General features: G+C 45.9%; 1 protein-coding gene across 1 annotated transcript in view; it reads left to right on the top strand.

The window, feature by feature from the left end:
• MYO9A (myosin IXA) overlaps positions 1 to 19,982 on the top strand; it is a gene marked incomplete at both ends in the record, with an annotated part of 156,205 nt that overhangs the window by 58,595 nt on the left and 77,628 nt on the right. The window contains one exon of the mRNA XM_080626175.1: positions 18,266 to 18,382. Coding sequence (XP_080482301.1) covers positions 18,266 to 18,382 — 117 coding nt within the window. The remainder of the gene's footprint in view (positions 1 to 18,265; positions 18,383 to 19,982) is intronic.

The raw sequence follows: 19,982 nt of genomic DNA, 5'->3' as shown, positions 1-19,982 counted from the left end.
ACCTCCCATTGCTGTGGTGCTGCTGGCGAAGGTGGGCTTCATTGCAGCCCCTGTGCATGTGCAGCTCTGTGGAGAGCACTGCCCCTCTGCTCTCCCTCTGCATCCCAGAGCTTGTCAAGCAAGGACACCAGAGCCATAAATAATGCTTATATTTACCTCTGGCAGCTGCCTCTTATCTTGGGAGCCATGCTGGCTTGTCTGACTGAGCTGCCTCCTGGAACCATTCATTTTTCCTTTTATAGTAGCTGGATGGTATTTTAATGCAGTGTTTGAAACAACTGCATCCTTCGGTCTTGTGCTAAGGTTTGGAAGCTGTAGATAGACATAGAAAAAACACTGTATGGACATGAAAGGCTGCAGTTGTGTTCAGAGGTCTTGCTTTGTTGTCCAAACCAGCTGCCAATGTCTTTCTCAGGAGTGAGGTGGTGGATTAATGGAGCTAGCAGCAGTTAATGGATTTTGAGAGAAATCACAGTGTATCCGTGCAGGGCAAGGGCAGCATTCGGTGAGGGGGAGCTGGCCAAGTCCACTCCATCTGGCAAATAAAAATACAGTGGAAGGACCCTTTGAAAAGAGAGGATTTGATGGTGGGAGCAGGAGAGCCATCAGTGGTGCCTGCGGGTTTCGAGTATTTGGATTCAGCTCTGTCTCGAGCATTGGGCATCTCTGCAGCTGTGCTGTTCTTCTTAATAAGGTAAAATATAGCAGGGAAATAGGGGAGAAAGGGATTTTAACAGTAGCAGAAGAATAATGCACTCTGTGGATTGCTGTTGTCCTTCCCCAAGAGCCCCTCAGCTCCAGCCTCTGAGCATTTTTGTCTTATATCATTGTGTGCCTTCTTGCAGTCCTCCTGAGGGGGGCAATTTTCATAAGCCACAATTGAGGTATGTAAAAGGAAGACAACCCAGACACAGTAAATACTAAGCAGCTTGCCTGATGTTTGGTAGGAAACGTGCAGGAGCAGAGCACTTGAATCAAAGCTTTGTGGAGAACGTGGGGACTGGTTAAAATCTTACTCTTCATCCTGCTTGTGATCTAAGCATCAGCTTAATCTGTGCAAGGAACTGCCCTTCTGGGCCATGGCTGTCTTCCTTCTATCTAAATAATTCCAAGAATTCGGGATTTTTCCATCTCCTTTTACAGCAAGGCTCCATTAGTTTATGCCTTGACTAATACACATAGATACTTGTCCCAAATCCATTCAGCATCTTGACCTGCAACTCCCACTCCCCCTTTTCACTGTGCTGGAGTCTGAGCTCCTCAACCATCCCCACCTTGTTCCCACCCCTTTGCTCTGCTTATCAGGCTGATGTCTGTCACCTGCTTCTCTGGTTTGCACCAGTCTCTGTGTTTGTCCTGTTCATCAACTGAGGAAAAACCGGTTATCAAAGGGAATACATCTTTTAGGGAATCCTGTTTTACATCCCTCCAGAAACCAGGTTTTTCCATGGTGCTTTCAATTCAGTTAGTTCCATTGGTGTTTCTGAAGTGAATGACTTTGCAAAAAGACTTGGTTTTACCTGATCTTTATAATTCTCAGCCATTTGTGACCAAGGATGTTTTATCCCTAAGGGTTAGTTAATGGATTAATTCACACTTTCAGAAGAAGTCTGATGTGAATTTGTCAAAGTGAAGTCAAAAGTGAATTTGTCCAACTGAAGGGAAATAAAAGATGTGAGATAACCTCTTGGGCAACGAGTGAGCTGATTCTTCCCTTCCATTAATTTTGGAAAGCTATTAAGAGCTGGTTGTTGTGATTTGTGTTTGATGAGTGTCACCATAAATAGGTCTTGTATTTAACTTCCTGTGTATTCAGAATTGAAAGTAAAAAATGGCTACCTAAAAAACCAGAGGAATGGAAAGAGCCTGCATTGTATGGCCAGGGAGGTCCCAGCAAGCAGATGTAGAGCACAAAAAAGGCGTGTTGTTTCCTACCCCTGTGGCACTCTTCTATATTGCAACAGCAAGGTCTAGGCTGCAAACATAGAATCCCAGCCTGGTTTCGGTTGGAAGGGACCTTAACCCTCATCCAGTCCCAACCCCCTGCCACGGGCAGGGACCCCTTCCACTGGAGCAGCTTGCTCCAAGCCCCTGTGTCCAACCTGGCCTTGAACACTGCCAGGGATGGGGCAGCCACAGCTTCTCTGGGCACCCTGGGCCAGCGCCTCAGCACCCTCACAGGGAAGAGCTTCTGCCTAAGAGCTCATCTCAGTCTCCCCTCGGGCAGGTTAAAGCCATTCCCCTTGGCCTGTCCCTACAGGCCCTTGTCCCAAGCCCCTCTCCAGGTTTCCTGCAGCCCCTTTAGGCACTGGAGCTGCTCTCAGGTCTCCCCTTCAGGAGCCTTCTCTTCTCCAGGCTGCCCCAGCCCAGCTCTCTCAGCCTGGCTCCAGAGCAGAGCTGCTCCAGCCCTCGCAGCATCTCCATGGCCTCCTCTGGCCTCGCTCCAGCAGCTCCATGTCCCTCTTGGGCTGTTGCCCCAGAGCTGAACACAGGACTGATCTTCTTTACCTGGGGTCAGTTTCTTGCTGATGAATACAAGACACTTGGCATGTTCATTAATAACCATCGCAAGATGGTTATTTTGGATGGTAAACTGCACTGTGTTTCAGGCTAAAGCCTGGGGGAGAACACTGAGTTTTCAGCATGATAACAGTTAACTGGCAGAGACATAAGATAGAGAAGCCTTGAGGAGCAGACTTTAAGGAGGGGAAAAAGGTATTTCATTACAGCAAAGAGCTGAGCGATGTTTCATTAGCTCATGTGCTAGTAGTGGGACTCTCTGATGCCTTTTTCAGAGCATTATAAAGAGAAGAGGAATGGAGACTCAGGGCCAAATGGCATAACATTATCTAAGACATTAAAAAAAAGCCAACAAAGGAAAAGATCAGCTTAATCAGGAGCATTTAACAGCCTGAAACATTAGAGAAGATAAAGTGGGAAGGAGACAAAATAATTAATAGCGTGAAGAAGGTGAAATGAAAATTCTCAGTCCTCAAGTATGGGGACAGGGACACTCAATGGAACAGAAAGTAGGCAAACTGCTGGAAGCACCTACTTATGCCAAACCCCATTAGCTAGGAGACTCATTGTCACCACAGGTTATTAGCATCAGGAGCTTAGCAGGGTTCCTTTGAAGACCTGGGACGTTGATGAGTGTATTCAGAATTAACAGAGAAATACTTCTGAAATAACCCTGAAACCCCACAAAGCTTTGAAGAGCCAAGTGAGTGTCTCTGCGTCAGGACAGGAGGGCAGCCTTGCCGTGTACAACCTCAAAAGCAACTTTTTCATGGGATGAGGGTTCTCATTTTCCCCTTCAAAATGCAAGCACCAGCTGTGCTTAGTGACAGAATACGAATGAGGTGAGACTAGTGGGGTTTTGGACTGGTGTCCTGCATGTATTTCTTCATGGGATGCAGCATCCTTCCTTTATTAGGAAGATCAAGTCCGTCGATGTTGGGTCTCATGTCCAAAAGCTGTTATGATCACTCTTGTGCCTTGTGCACCATGGAAATTCCTGTGTGTTAGCTGAGTTCATGCTGTTTATTTGGCATGAATGTCAAGGGGGGGTGGGGAAAAAGGGAGACATTTAGATTTCAGGGGTTCTGAGCAAACTCCAAAATAAGGACTTTAAGAAGGGAGACGCTGACTTTGCATGGACTGCTCTGCCTGTAGCCAACCTCCCCGCTCCAGCTGCCCTTCCTTGTCGTCAAATCCGTTCTCGACTCTTTAATGGCTTCTTTTCATTGCATCTGATTACTGACAAGATGCTTTAATTTCATGGAGTCCCTTTTGTTACTTAAATTGAGGCTAAATTGATCTGAAAAGCTTTGTAAGACTGGAAATGAACCATTCCTGGTCTAGCGAGTCAGCTGTACCCGCACAGGAATTTGAATCACAGAATCATAGAATAGTTAGGGTTGGAAAGGACCTTAAGATCATCACAGACATTGCCTCTACAGCCGAAGCAGTCGAGGTGTGACGAGAAATAACTTCCCTCTGAGGAAGCTTGCCAAAACGCAGGAAGCCTGAAGCAAAGACGAGGATACACTGGTGGAACAAGTGTTTCTGCAACAGTGCCTTCTGCTTGGAAAGGGTCAACAGAAGGGCAGGATTTAGCTTAGAAAAGCTCAAGTGCTATTTTTGGTGATGCGTTGGACTTCATGGTGGGAATGCTGGTACGTTGTGGCTGTAAAGTGGTGAGCAACTTTCCCTAAATGTAGCCTGCAAGTTCCTCCTCAAGTGAGGTCACACATTGACTTCTTGTGCCACCACGTAACCTATTAATTTATGTATGTACCAGTTTCAGTCTGAAAACACAGACTGAATGGGATCTCTGTTCATGTTCTCCATAGAACAGACTCCGGATGAAGAGATGAGGAGGAAAATCCTTTTTAGTTTTAAATAAGTGTTTGAAACCTTTCCCATCAGTGGACCCTTCAAATCTGCCTGCCTTGTGACTCTGTTCTTCTGCAGCTCTTTATGGTGGCCTCCTGGCTGCTCTGTGTGAGCACCTTTTAGTAGGGGTCCTCCAAGAAGCTCTTCTCTCATCCTTTCCTCCATGGGGAGAAACAAGAACCACAGAACCCCACGGGCTTGTTTTCTGGAGGAATTTTGTTTCAGGAGGAGACAGTGGGGTTTTCCCTTTCTTTTCTCGTTTGATTTGTTACAGATGACATTTTCTGGCCACCCTGGCCAAAGCAGAAGGCTGAAGGCTTTGACTGAAATCTTTTTAGGAAGATGATGCTGTAACCGCATCACTCCACAGAACTTTGAGAAAATCCCTAAGAAGATGTTCGTTGGGTTAGTTTGGCTTTGACTGTAACGTGGGTGCTTTTAGAAAAGCACAACCACAGCATATTACAGATATGCAGCTACAATATGACAATATTATAGACAGCACCTTGCAAAACATCTCTAAAGGTATGCAGACAGGCTGAGAAAATTGGGGCTGTTCAGCCTGGAGAGGAGAAGCTGCGTGGAGACCTCAGAGCAGCCAGTGAGGAGCAGACCTGCAGTGTCTGAAGGGGGCTACAAGGATGCTGGACAGGGACTCCTCATCAGGGACTGTAGCAAAAGGACAAGGGGTGATGGGTTCAAACTGAAACAGGGGAAGCTCAGGTTAAATCTAAGGCAGAAGCTCTTCCCTGTGAGGGTGCTGAGGCACTGGCACAGGGTGCCCAGAGAAGCTGTGGCTGCCCCATCCCTGGCAGTGTTCAAGGCCAGGTTGGACACAGGGGCTTGGAGCAAGCTGCTCTAGTGGAAGGTGTCCCTGCCCGTGGCAGGTGGTTGGAACTGGATGATCTTAAGCTTCCTTCCAACCCAAACCAGTCTGGGATTCTATGATTCTATAAATAGTGGGCAGTCTCTAATCTGTGATGGGGATGATGGGTCTTCCATCTGTCCTCTTCCAAGTCCTGCCTACCACCACATGAGATACAATAGGTGGATCCTCCACACCCACAGAAGATGTTTCTCATTTCAGATTCTCCACTGTTTCCCCATTTACACCCATCTAACAGCAGGAAGATGAGTAAGGAGGGGGCAGCTTGCAGGAACATACTGACACTTCCTGTGTTATTCCTCAGGAGTCGTGTTAGCACAGGCAGAGCAGGAGCCATTTCAGTGGGTACACGTGTCAGATAGGGAGTGGTGTAACGATGAGCACATTAATTTATGGTGAAGAACGCAACATTAAAAATGTTTTTAATGATATTTTTAAAAAGGATTAATAAAGGATTGCCAGTTTCCTGGAGCAGCAGGCAGGCTGGTAGCTCTGATGGACTTTCTTGTCAACCTGATGATCCATGGATGCAGGAGGATTGTCTCAGTGGACAACCCCATTGATCTGACTTCTCCCATGGTGGTTGGGATATTTGTGAAGAGTGTTGGTATAGGCTGGGAGAGCCCCTAAAAAAACCTCTGGGTACTACAGGCTGGCAGGGTGGAGGTAGACTTCTATCCAAGGAAGGTAATTGTGAAGGTGCTGGAAATTGGTCCAAGGAAGGTGGTTGTGAAGGGTAGTGGGAAACTGGTACAAGAGAAGGGAGAGCACAAGAAGACTAAAGAAAAGCAACGTGTTTGATGCGTAAAGTCGGAAACTAAAGTCTGAAAATGTGAGAACTTTGTAACTGATTTAGTGAGAAAAATCCTCAGTGTCCTCTTGTTTTGGTATCAGAGAATGATTCCGTATTGTATTGTAATGGCATCCCAGTCTATTTTTCATTGTAAAATCCACCCATAAGTTCTGGAAAGCATCACTGACACTTGCATCCCTTGGATAGAATCCATTGGCTGGACACCCCCTGCCTCCCGGCTCCAGGGTGAGGGAGGAAGGTTACTGTCAGGATGCAGCAGGCAGCTGGGAAGCAGGAGCCAGCCACTGTGGTGGTGCAAGGCTTAGGGGTTTGTTCTTTGGGGTTTTCAGTATATAGTTGCAGGTACATTTATAGAAGTAAAACATAAAAATAAGCCTTTTCTGGAAGTTTATAGTGTGTTGAAATGAACTTTTTAAGTGAACTTTTCCTTCTTTTTTTTTTTAATTAATTAGACTCCTGCATTTTCCACTCTTCTTTCAATGATGCTCTAAAGGACATCTTTCCTCCTCCTAAGTCAAACATAAATTTCATTAAAAGCCCCTTTTTCAGGCTGGAGTCAGCATGATGCATTAACAACTCGAGTTCTCTTAGGATGAGCAAACAGAGAATGACAGGATTTTAAAATGATGCTAAGATAAAATACGAGTATGGAAAATTACATCATACTTATCCAGCCCGAGTATGATATAATACTCCTTGATGCCAAGATAGGGATTAAGCTAGAGACTGATATCCTGCAAGAGTCCTTTCTTCTGGGTGTTAAGCCTCTGTCAAAGAAAAAAAGAGCTAAGCCTGCCCATCACAGCCTATGTCCTGTGACCCAGAGGGGAACCACAAAAGCTGCTTAATCCATCTCCCACCACAGGACACGGCTGTGAATGTAAACCAGACACGATGCATTCACTCATAGATAGGAAGTGAGCACAAGAGCAGGAAACCGTAACTCTCCATGTGCACACGTGTGACTTGGGACCCACTGAGAAGACTGAACCTGACGGGAGATAAGAGCAAGACACTAAAACCCGCATCTGGACAAAAAGAGGGACTTAGACCTCACCTAATTCCAGCAACTTGGAGTTTTCATCTGTTTGTTTTCAAACCCAACAGTATTCTCCCCACTTTCGTGTGAGCCATAGAGAGGATGCGATGCCGGCAGGTTGTGCATGTGGTGCTACTAAACTTCATCACCGTCCTCCTCATTCTCTGCTTCTTCCCTAATTTAGCTCCGCTTCACAGCTATGTGTCGCTCCCTTCCTTAGGTGCTACTCCATCTCAGAACAGGAGCAACAGACTCCACAAGCCATCCTGCAGCAGTTGTTCTCTGTCCCTACAACTACAAACGCAAGCTGAAGCCCTCTTACGTATGCTTTCATTTCAGCCCTCATGGAGTAGTAAGGGTGTCAGAGATTAAAACTAGATTTTATTAGCATTTTAGTACATGTGGTAGCTACTTCTTTGACACCATATTATTTATATATTATTTAATATATTCATCAACGATTTAGATGAGGGAATTGAGTGTACTATCAGCAAGTTTGCTGATGACACTAAGCTGGGAGGAGTGGCTGACACGCCAGAAGGCTGTGCTGCCATCCAGCGGGACCTGGACAGGCTGGAGAGTTGGGCAGGGAGAAACTTGATGAAATATAACAAGGGAAAGTGTAGAGTCCTGCATCTGGGCAGGAACAACCCCAGGTTCCAGTATAGGTTGGGGAACGACCTGTTAGAGAGTAGTGTAGGGGAGAGGGACCTGGGGGTCCTAGTGGACGGCAGGATGACCATGAGCCAACACTGTGCCCTTGTGGCCAAGAAGGCCAATGGCATCCTGGGGTGTATTAGAAGGGGGGTGGTCAGTAGGTCGAGAGAGGTCCTCCTACCCCTCTACTCTGCCCTGGTGAGACCGCATCTGGAATATTGTGTCCAGTTCTGGGCCCCTCAGTTCAAGAAGGACAGGGACCTGCTGGAGAGAGTCCAGCGCAGGGCAACTAAGATGATGAAGGGAGTGGAGCATCTCCCTTATGAGGAAAGGCTGAGGGAGCTGGGTCTCTATAGTTTGGAGGAGACTGAGGGGTGACCTCATTAGTGTATATAAATATATAAAGGGGGAGTGTCACGAGGATGGAGCCAGGCTCTTCTCAGTGGCAAACAATGATAGGACAAGGGGTAATGGGTACAAACTGGAACACAAGAGGTTCCACTTAAACTGGAGAAGAAACTTCTTCTCAGTGAGGGTGACAGAACACTGGAACAGGCTGCCCAGGGAGGTTGTGGAGTCTCCTTCTCTGGAGACATTCAAAACCCGCCTGGACACATTCCTGTGTAACCTTATCTAGGTGTTCCTGCTCTGGCAGGGGGATTGGACTAGATGATCTTTTGAGGTCCCTTCCAATCTCTAGCATACTGTGATACTGTGATACCAGCACTCTTATTAGTAGCTGGCATCCCTAAGCCCTACTCAAATAAAACGGGGTTTTGAGCCTGTTTAATCATGTAATTCATGAGACTGTCATCCCCCAGATGCCCATGTGTGCTGTTTTCAATTGACTACATGTCCAAGACTTACTGAGAATGGAGGACCAGCTTCTGTTCTTGTTCATTAGACCTTCTATGAGATATAAATCAAGTGTATTAGGAGAGCTTGAATTGCTCTTGGTTTTGCTTGTTCTAGCAATAGCTAAATCCTGTCGCTAGTGGTGGTATAGCCCTTCTCACTGCCTCAGCGTTGCTAATAGATATATTTTTTCATAAAAAGGAGATAAATGTGGATTTTTTTCAGAATAGAAACTGATTTATTTCATCATTTACTCATGCATGCAGTGTGATTGTGTTTAATGGGTACTTTGAGTCAAATAAGCAAACAAATAAACATTTACCTTGATTCCCTCCCCTCCTTCCCATCTGAAAATGATATGCATTGCAAAACCCACAGAAGTGGTTGAAGGAGGAGGCATCATCAGAAAATGGTAGGTCAATACCAGGGGCAAAATTCAGCAGGCATTAAACTGTGCTTTTCCCTCTTGAGTCATCTTGGAATAAGACATTTGTGTTACAGTAAGTGCAAATGTAATTATGGAGCCAGATTTCACCTTGGAGAATAAATGGGGGGAAAATGGGAATGGCTGATAAGAATTTTAAACCAGACATCAAACGATAACAAAAGTCAAATCCTGTGTGTGATAATAGCTCATTAAATCTTTTTGTTTGGTAGGATATCAGCAGGTTCCTGGGATTTAGTGCCAGATCCCTGCGAGCAGAAACATCAGTTGGGTAAAGCCCTGGAAAGTGATTCCACATATTAAAAGAGAAAAACAAACAAACAAAAGCCCCCACATTGCCACTAAAAATACATATACAGGTTTGATCTGGGGGGATTTCCTGAAGAGGAAGAATCCTAGCGCTGCTTTTCCCTTCAAATATTTCATTAGAAGCACATTTCATCCTTGTATAGAAATTATAGGAAGTCTACCAAAGGCCCTAAGGGAGAAGGGGGTATTTCCTGTCTTCCTGTGTTCATATCTTATTTCCTGAAGAGGAGTCTCCGTTTCCATTATACACAAGCAGACAACGTAAAGTATTTTGTGGTGCCTGGCTTTACCTACATAACTTAGCTCCTGTCTTTGTGATTTACGTCAAGTCTTGCAAACTTCACACTCAGAAAGAAACATTCCTTGCCATCCTGGAGTTGCTCTACTTGGTTTTTCCAAGTGTTTGTTGATGGGGGTCTGAAAGGAGAGCAGGGATTGCTTGTTTTCTTCCTGGAGGGCAGAAAATACCCACACATGTCTGTGTTCATGTACATGTTATGGAAGAGTTGTTGGGTCACTAACAGAGCAAGAATCTATAGGTGCTTTCTACGCCTGTATTGGGATCATTCCTCTTTTAACAAAGAAATTTTTGGAGGCTGCTGCAAGTTCCTATTGAGGAGTTTACAAGGAGAGTTGCTTGTACAGCCGGAGTTTTTGATATGGTGAGAGTTGTGCACTAGTAGGGAATGCACGTGCTGGCAGTGGGTTTATCCAGTGTAAGTAATTCCACCGTGAGATACACAGGTGGTCTCTAAGGTAAATGCTCAAAAACTTGAGAAAGGACAGACCATAACTAACAAGGCACCAAGTCTTCTTGACTAGCAGCAAAGCAACAATTCTTTGATGCTAACAACAAAGCAAGAAGTCATCACCACCTTCTTCCAAGTCTTCTCTTCCACATCTAATGAATTTCCCAGATTTGTGCTGAAAAATGGCATTTAAACGTCCCCTTTTCAAGTACTCAGTTTTTAGGAACTCTGGGGTGGGTGCTCTTGACCTCACTTCCACGTCTACATTGCCCCTGATGAGAAACTGGGATTTAGCAGCATTATGGTGACTTAAAGTGTTTGAAAAGTATAGTAACATCCTGTTGAGCAAGTGAATCGTTCAGCATGTCTTTAAGGCTTTATGTATGTCTTTATGTTTCACAGATTTGCATAATGCTGAAGAAGTAGCATAAGGGTTGCACATTGTCACAGTTAATGAGCACAATGGGGTTTTAATCCTCAGTGGGGCTTTAATTCGGTTTGGTTCTTGTGCTTACTCTCCAGTTCTACTTTTTAAATCCAATTCTCATTAACCGAGTCTGTATTTAGGAACAGGGGTCCAAAATCCTAGCTCTAGGTGCATGCACCCTTCATAAGCTGCATTTCTTACAGTAGTGACCCCAGATAGATTGCTGCTCTCCAATATTCATGTGTTAAAGGGCGATTTTCCTGGGCAAAGTTATCTTTGGTTTTTTCTGCCTCACGTTTCTAGAGAGGTGCGAGTGGTGCCTCCTGTGCTCTGGAATAGTAGTGATGGAGTGATGCTCAGTGTGCCTCCTGAGCAAACTCAGTGGCTTTGACCTATAATGTTAGTCGGCTTTTTTGATGAACTGGTCATACAGATCTGCCCATACCTGAATACCTATCACCTTCCATCACCTGGCCTGTTTGTTCTGTTTGTCCAGGATCAGTCTATGTTGTCCTTCACGTTAGCAGTGAGGGAAGATGGGCAGACCTCTCAATGAGCTAAGATGTTTAAAGACTCTAGAGATCTATAGCTGTCTCTTAAATACCACTTGGCAATCATTTCTTACCCACAATTGATCAGTGCAGTGATACAGGGCCCTTCCTAAGTGGTAACAAAATGGATGAGCTTTGCTTTGCTTCTGCCTATTTCTGATATCCTGGTCTCCGTGTCAAGGGACACACTATGCAGAAATGGTTATTTCTTTTATGCAGGCTTTTTTTAAACAAGATGTTAGAGGAAGTGTTTATGCTGGTTAAAAGAGCCCTTCATGCACTGTTTTTGTTTCAAGTTGAACGTTAGAGACTGGTTGCTGTTCCAGATAAGGTCTATGGTTGGTTTGGTTTGGGTGCAGTAATTGGGGATTGGATCTAGCTTTTGCATTTCAGTATCACTTTGAATCTCATTGCAGTTAGTGGGCTCCACACTCCAGGAAATGCTGGTCTTGGCTGTGGAAGTGTTGGATTAAAACCACATATCTTCCAGCAGCATCTTGGTGGCTTTGTCTTTGGCAGGATCTGTTTGCTTTCTGGTAACCTGGCATGTGCAGTCATTGGGGTACCACTGCAATTATGCATAGTAAACAAGTGCTCTTTGCCTTTCAAAGCCCTTCAACATTTGTTTCCACCCATCCTCTATTCTCCAGGCGTGATTTATTCCCCTTAGTCTGAAAAACTGACAAATACTTGAGGTTTTGTTGTTAAAATTAAACTATTGCTCGGGTTTGCCATATGTTAGGTTAGTCAACAGCGTAACCATTGAATCCAGCAAGGAACATGGGCTGCACATTGGGGAACTTCTTATCCCAGCAGACCATGTAAAAGGTTAACTGGGTGTTTGCTGGGGGGGCAGGTCTCAACAGTGAACTTCAGTGTCTGCAGCAGCACTGAGGGGGGAGAAGATAAAGCGGAATGAAGTCCTTTTGGTACCTGGTACCTGCTGGTACATGGGCATCTCTTCCTGTGTGCTTTGCAAAGTCATCTGTTGGTTTTACAAAGAGATGAGGGTCCAAAGGCAGGGCAGAGCTTGGTGTCACTTCTCTACTGGGCTGTGAAGATGAAATCAAGAGCTGTGTTGGGTGAGGGTACCTTAAATGAAGCCTTCACCAAGCACCAAACCTATCCAGTGGTATAAAGACAAAGTTGACTGAGCTCAACTCAGTTGTGATGGACACCTTGATGGGTGCCTGTGATCAGTTCAAGGTGGGTTTTTTTCCCATTAGATTATGTGCTGATGGATGTATATTTTAAGTGCTGATGTTGCCCCTACAGCAGCCAGTGCCTTAATATCCTATTGGGGTCAAAGAGCTGGAGATTTCTCCTGGTTTTGGCTCCATGACCAAGTCTAGAAGGTTTGTGATGTTGCAATGCCAGCATGGACTTGACACACACACAAGCCTGTGTTTTACTATTTCTGGCATCCCTGCATCTCCAAGAAGGAGCAGGGAGACAGGCGGGGGCAAGACCTGAGGTATGAAATGAAACTGGAAGTAAGAAAAGTGTTTTCTAATGAGTTGTTCAGAGTGGGTACATCCAGTATAGGAGCTTTGCAGCAAAGGGGCCCATCTGCTTGTGAAGCACTACATTTATGGCACCTTTTCAATATTTAAAGCCATACTTCAGCCGGCAGCTTACAGCATGAAATTGCTCCCTTAGATATTTCCTTTTCTACTTAAAAATGTCGGGGCATGGGAGTACCAAATTGCTGGTTTAAGCAGGGTTTGGGGAAGTGAAAAAGATGCTTTAATCTTGGTTGTCTATGTATAAGCTGGTGTGGTTTCTGAATATGCAGCAAGGTGAAAGAAATCGTTGTGGCATTTATTAAAAAGGCGACTTTTTCTTTGCTATGAACTCGGCCAGCTGCAGCTGCCTGGCCCCTGCACAGGCTCTAACAGCAGTCAGCAATGAGGAAACTAAGCTTACATTGAAATACCACCCTTTACATCATCACGTACAGCTTTCGTCTGGGTTTTGTTCTTCATGAGTCATTGGTTCTGTGGCAGAAGATAGATTGAGACTGTCTAATGCAAAGGTGCTATTGTTATGACAAAGAAGCCTATAAAATTCAAGTTTCATAGATAATAATTTCATTATATTGATTTGTGGGGGGGATTTGATTGGAAGCAGCAGAATTGCTAAGAACAGAGTCTTAGGGGAAGGGAAGAAATTTTTCCTTTTCCATACTTTTTTAAAGCAGACACACTATTTAGAGTGTTAACACCTCTTTTGGGTTTTCTTTTTCTATTTGATTCACTGCTTTTTCCATTTATAAGTTCTTGGGGGGGGCTGTAACCCTTTTGCTTTCCTGGATTATCTGGGGACAGATAATGGCAGCAGGAAAAGACCTTTCCTCAGTGTTTCAGATCCCAGTTGAGTACGGAACAGCGGGAGGGACAAATCCTGTCTGTGGGTGGGAGGAGTGATGATGCTGTAGGGATGGCTGTGGATGGAAGATGTGCTTATCTAGAGAGTTTGTAATCTTAAGAATTAAGAATCTACTGAACATGTGCAGATATGTTTTAGAGAGGCTTTTAATTTGAGCCAATTTGGTTTCCTTAGATTATATCTTTTGCTGCCTGTAAAACACAGGCTGGCGCTGCCCAAATGTAGGTCCTTGCTCCAAAACACTTCAAAGAGAGATCTGAATTCTTCAGTCTGTCTTTGCCTTGTCCCCTTTGGCAGAAGATGGTTCCAAAAGCCTATCTATTTTTAAGGTAGCCTGAATCCAATGCCTATCACGAAAACTTTCAGGCCAATTGCTTTGGCAATACAATCTTATGTAGAAACCCGAATATCTTGTTTGATGGGCTTAGCCAAAATTGGCCAACCCCAACAAATGGCATTTCTAGCATATAAGAAATAAAATCTATGCCTTGATAGCCTGATAAGCAGGAAACCTATTGATTAAAGCCGTGTCTGCAGCTTATTTCCTGACTCTCCAACTTGACGTGCGCTGCTTTCCAATCAGCACTGTCTCTGCATGTGTGCAAGATGTTGCTCTCGCTTTGATGCCCAAGAGATTTGTTTTGGCGTTGCAGGAGCTATTTTTATTTTGCTTCGTGGGGGAAATAAAAAGGGTTTGAAGAGTGCCACAGTTCCAGATCCACTGAAGTGTCACGTACCGAGACTTGCAGAAGAGACAAGAAGCTGTGGTTGAGTGCTTAAGGCCAGGCTGGATGTGGTTCTGGGCAACCTGATCTAGCTGGAGATGTCCCTGTCATTGCAGGAGGGTTGGACTGGATGAGCTTTGAAGGTCCATTCCAACCCAATCTGCTCTGTGATTCCCTGATTCTATACCCGAAGACAAGCCATATGTAATATATGTATTTCAGAGAATAATCACATTTAATATAAGTAGGATAATAAATACAGGAATAAAGAAATCCCCCAATAAATACAGGAGTGAATGTTTAAGTGCTTATTTTAAATGCACTGCTGCATGTGCTGTAGCCTTTTTGCTATAGCAATGCCATCTTTCCATTAGACAGTCCCATACCAGCGACTGATGTTCCATAGGGATCCTCAGGGATACTGGGACCAGTGTTGCTCAGTCTTTGTCAACAACATGGACAGTGGAATTGAGCACTCTCAGCGAGTTTGCTGATGACACTGAGCTGTGTGGTGCGGTTGACACCTGGAGGGAAGGGATGGGATCCAGGGGCACCTGGACAGGCTGGAGAAGTGGGACCGTGTGAACCTCATGGAGTTCAATCAGGGCAAGTCCAAGGTCCTGCCTCTAGGTCAGCACAATCCCAGCACAAACCCAGGCAATGGGAAGGCTGGATGGAGCAGCCTGGGGAGGAGGACTTGGGGGTGTTGGTCCACAAGGAGCTGCCCATGACCTGGCTTCAGTGTGCACATGAGCTCAGAACCCCCTCGTGTGCTGGGCTGCACCCCCAGAGCGTGAGCAGCAGCTCAGGGAGGGGATCCTGCCCCTCTGCTGTGTGAAGGGGAGACCCCCCCTGCAGCCCTGATCCAGCTCTGGGGCAGCAGCACAAGAGGGACGTGGAGCTGCTGGAGCGAGGCCAGAGGAGGCCATGGAGATGCTGCGAGGGCTGGAGCAGCTCTGCTCTGGAGCCAGGCTGAGAGAGCTGGGCTGGGGCAGCCTGGAGAAGAGAAGGCTCCTGAAGGGGAGACCTGAGAGCAGCTCCAGTGCCTAAAGGGGCTGCAGGAAACCTGGAGAGGGGCTTGGGACAAGGGCCTGTAGGGACAGGCCAAGGGGAATGGCTTTAACCTGCCAGAGGGGAGACTGAGATGAGCTCTTAGGCAGAAGCTCTTCCCTGTGAGGGTGCTGAGGCGCTGGCCCAGGGTGCCCAGAGAAGCTGTGGCTGCCCCATCCCTGGCAGTGTTCAAGGCCAGGTTGGACACAGGGGCTTGGAGCAAGCTGCTCCAGTGGAAGGTGTCCCTGCCTGTGGCAGGGGTTGGAACTGGATGAGGGTTAAGGTCTCTTCAACCCAAACCAGGCTGGGATTCTATGATTATGAAAGCAGGAAACATTCCTGGGTCTTGGCCTTCATCTTTCCCTAGAGTTTGATTTTTCAGGTGTGACAATGGCACTGATTGTTTCCCAGCTTTATCCATTCACATTAGGCTGAGCTGGAGCATGGGCGTAGAGAAGTGGTTATGAAATTTTCTGTTAATCACTGAAATATTCTCCCACATCTTGAGAAAATGTAAAAAATAAAAACAACAGCAGGAAACCTCCCAAACAGCTCACGTTGCTTGTAATGAAACCTGCAAACAGACCTTCCCCAAAAGCCTTCCTTCAGTAAAGGGAAGAAAACTGGTTACTGGAAATGAGATCTGTTTGTATTCCTAAATGCAGCCGTTTTCCTATGCTTGTTGGGTAACTCTGACATTTCAAAACTCACACTCAGTCTTTTAAAGGCTGTAACAAATCCTTTTCATCCTCTTGCTTGTGCATTTTCATCACACACTTCGGTCTGGTTTGTAGCAATGCTTTTTGGGGGCAAGCGAGTAATTCTTCGTTAATTGTTGCAATAGCTTGGAATTATCCTTGCACTGTGGTTTATCTGACACTGTTTTATTGCTACTGAGCCATCACTAGCAGCATGTGAAGGCTTATGTACCCTGTGTGCTTGTGAGCATCCTCAGGGGTGGACCGCGTTCCTGCCTTCTCCTCTTGCAACTCAAGAGGGGGAGAAAGCGTTGGCAGAACAGCTTGTGCTTGTGCTAGGAGGTGCCAGCACAAAAAGTTCAAGGGAAAAGAGGTGGGAAAATGCTAGTAGAAGATAAATGATGCTACAGGAGCTTTATTTTCCTTGGGGTCAGTGAAATTAGGCCGCTCAGATGATGTACCTTGAAGGGAAGGCTGGTGAGAAGGATTTCAAGGCAATGGGTGACAAGTCACTGATTTGTTCTAGTTTAAGGTTTTATTGAAATAGTTCTGTGTGAATCTTCTGTTTCCTTGTTTCTTCTTCTAGAGTGGCTAAAAGGAACTGAAATACAACAGTCATGGCTGGTACTGTAAGATATTAGTGTGTGCCAAAGCACTGCAGTCCAGCTCAAGGTAATGAGCCTCTTCTCCAGCCTGGAGAAGAGAAGCTGCATGGAGACCTCAGAGCAGCCTTCCAGTGTCTGAAGGGGGCCTCCAAGGATGCTGGAGGGGGACTCTTCATCAGGGACTGTAGTGACAGGACAAGGGGTAACGGGTTCAAACTGAAGGAATAAATTCTTTACTGTGAGGGTGCTGAGGCACTGGAATGGGTTGCCCGGGGAGGTTGTGAATGCTCCATCCCTGGTGGTGTTCAAGGCCAGGTTGGATGAGGCCTTGGGTGACATGGTTTAGTGTGAGGTGTCCCTGCCCATGGCAGGGGGGTTGGAACTGGATGATCTTAAGGTCCTTTCCAACCCTAACTATTCTATGATTCTATGATTTAAACCAAGGAAGAATCATAGAATCCCAGCCTGGTTTGGGTTCAAAGGACCTTAAGTTTATTCAGTTCCAACCCCTGCCACGGGCAGGGACCCCTTCCACTGGAGCAGCTTGCTCCAAGCCCCTGTGTCCAACCTGGCCTTGAACACTGCCAGGGATGGGGCAGCCACAGCTTCTCTGGGCACCCTGTGCCAGCGCCTCAGCACCCTCACAGGGAAGAGCTTCTGCCTAAGAGCTCAGCTCAGTCTCCCCTCTGGCAGGTTCAAGCCATTCCCCTTGGCCTGTCCCTACAGGCCCTTGTCCCAAGCCCCTCTCCAGGTTTCCTGCAGCCCCTTTAGGCACTGGAGCTGCTCTCAGGTCTCCCCTTCAGGAGCCTTCTCTTCTCCAGGCTGACCCAGCCCAGCTCTCTCAGCCTGCTGATCACAAGCAGCAAGAACCATGATAGCCTTTAAATATGAATTACTGCTTTATAGTTACATGTGTAGGTGCCTGTCCCCAGGCAGGTGTGTTTGGGATAGTGACACCCAGGTAACCTCATTTCATCTTGGTTTTCATCACTGTTGATCAAGCAAAATCTCTTTGTGTGGTGGCTGGGAGCACCATGGTGGGCTTGGCCCTTCTTCAGAGGTATTATTCCTCTTTCTAGGAGAGCTGTTGGATGAGCAGTGAATCTCCCTGCTCTGATTTCTAGCTCTTATTGGCAGTACCTGGAAAACTTCATGTTTTCAGTAATGCTCTTAGATTTACTATAGGGGTTTTGTCTTTGCCTTTTGTAACCCTTCTGCTTGTGCCAGGTGCTGTCTGACCCTGTGTCTGCTTCCACATCACTTGCTATCATTGCTCTGCAATGTCCACCCTCCTCTTGCCTTCTGAATAAACTCTTCCAGGTTCCTGATGAAATTAAATTTATGTGTTAAATACATATATATGTATGTTCAGGGGTTTTTTACCTTTCACTTCCAGTAGTAGGATTTATGGTGTGATCTTGTGCATCATCCGCTTGAATGCACCAAAGGAAAGTGAGCCAAGGTGACGGGCACATCTCCTGGCCCTGGGAGTGCAACCAGCTCTCGATGGTGTGAGGACTGCTGGCTTACGTGATGTGAATTCAAAGAGCAGACAAAAGCTTTGGCGAGGGAGAAATATGAACGTTGGATGTGGGAGCTTGAGAAGCAAAAACCATTTTAGTGCAGAGCAGGAATCCTTTCCCATTACCTCTTTTCTTCTCTCTTTCAGGCTGTGACTGTGAGGAACTCTATGGCTAAATCATTGTACAGTGCCCTGTTCGACTGGATAGTGTTCAGAATTAACCATGCGCTACTCAACTCAAAGGACATGGAGGAAAGCACCAAGGTAACGTCTCACCAGCTCTTCTGGCTACACTCTTGTGCTTTTAAAATAGGTAACTATGGGATAAACATTACCCAAGCTCCCAGCAGCAAATTGCTTCACATGAAGTTCGTTTTTCCCCAGTTAATAATTTAGACTGAGTACATCATTATTTTAAGTGGCGTTTGCTGAGCTGGGAACGGTGAAGCACCTCAAACGGTATATCCTCAAAGCAGCTGAGGAAGAGGTTTTGTTATAGCCACAAAAGCCTGTTCCCCCACCCCTTCCAGGAGCAATGCCAAATCATTTTCCTCCTTGTGTGTAAAACTATGGGGCTGTATATAATTGAGGGGAAAACAGGGAAATCTGGCTGATGAGAGGTGTTTTGATGAAGTTGCTCCATAAAAATCATCAGAGGAGGTGTCAGCAAGCACTGAGATACCGCATCTATAATGAGCAGAAAACTAAGATTAGGGACGAGCAAAGCTGGCACGGTGCCGAGCCGCTTTCCCAAAGAATTGATGGAAGGGATGACGTGACATTTCCTGTCATCGCAGGTACTGGGTGCTGCAACCGTCCCCTCCAGAACCGCATGTATTCATCCATGCTCGTCACACTGGGGTGATGCTGACCCCAAAACACATGGGTATATGGATGCATCCATGCAGCATGCGCTTGCAGCTCGCCAGCTCCCGTTGGCTTGGGAATTTTGGGCATGGGCCAGCAGCATGTGTTGTTTTTAGGGGAGAGGGGGGGTTGTATATCCAAGCTGAAGCCACAGCTGCCAAAAGGAGGACTGTGTTGCTAAGCACTAACATTATATTTGAATTATGCTGTAGGAGGCTTGTAGTGTAGCTGCTTCTTTATTTAACTCCATAGAAATGCTTGTGGAGAGTAATTATAGACTGGAAATAAGTGCACACATAGAAAATTTGGTAATATGCTTTTCTGAGAAGAGAGGTTGTTCAAGCACCATCCAGTGTGTCTTCGGCTGCGCAGGCTTCCTCTCCCTCTGTTTAATGCTTTACCAAAAACGTTGTGTTCTTTCCTGATTTTTTGTTTCCAAGTCATCCAGAGTTTTGTCTGGGCTGTCAGGGAAAGAGCCCACAGCCCTGTTTGTGTATTTGGGGAAGCAGCACAGGTGGATTTGTTTTGACGAGGAAACGCATCTCAAATACTGATTAATTCTTTTTAATGAGCCAATGATTTTTTAAAAAGTATCCTCTATTCCCTAATATTTAAATACTAACTGAGACTAGAACAGTAATGCTTAGTCAGCATGTCTGAAATAGCAGGGCACAACGGTAGTTGTTTATGGGCCATTAAACTTTGATTCCCAACCTCAAATCTCAGCCGGTAAGAGCCAGAACAACCCAAATTCATGCTGTTTTCCAGCACTGCCACTGCATATTAACCCTCTGCTTCCTCCAGCCAAGACTCCAGTACAGCGTAACCACCTTCCCCTTCCCTGTCTTCCTATATCATCTCATGGATTCCTAATTCCCAGTGTTCTGATCCATGGGGGTGCTGATTGACAGCTGATGAACATGAGCAGCTTGTGCCAAGGCAGCCAAGAAGCCCCCAGCATCCTGGCCTGGATCAGCACCAGTGCAGCAGCAGGGCA

Source organism: Psittacula echo (assembly GCF_963264785.1).
Source record: "Psittacula echo genome assembly, chromosome: 10".
Classification (NCBI taxonomy): Eukaryota; Metazoa; Chordata; class Aves; order Psittaciformes; family Psittacidae; genus Psittacula; species Psittacula echo.
Note: the sequence above shows the minus strand (reverse complement) of the source record. Positions and strands in the feature narration are given on the sequence as shown.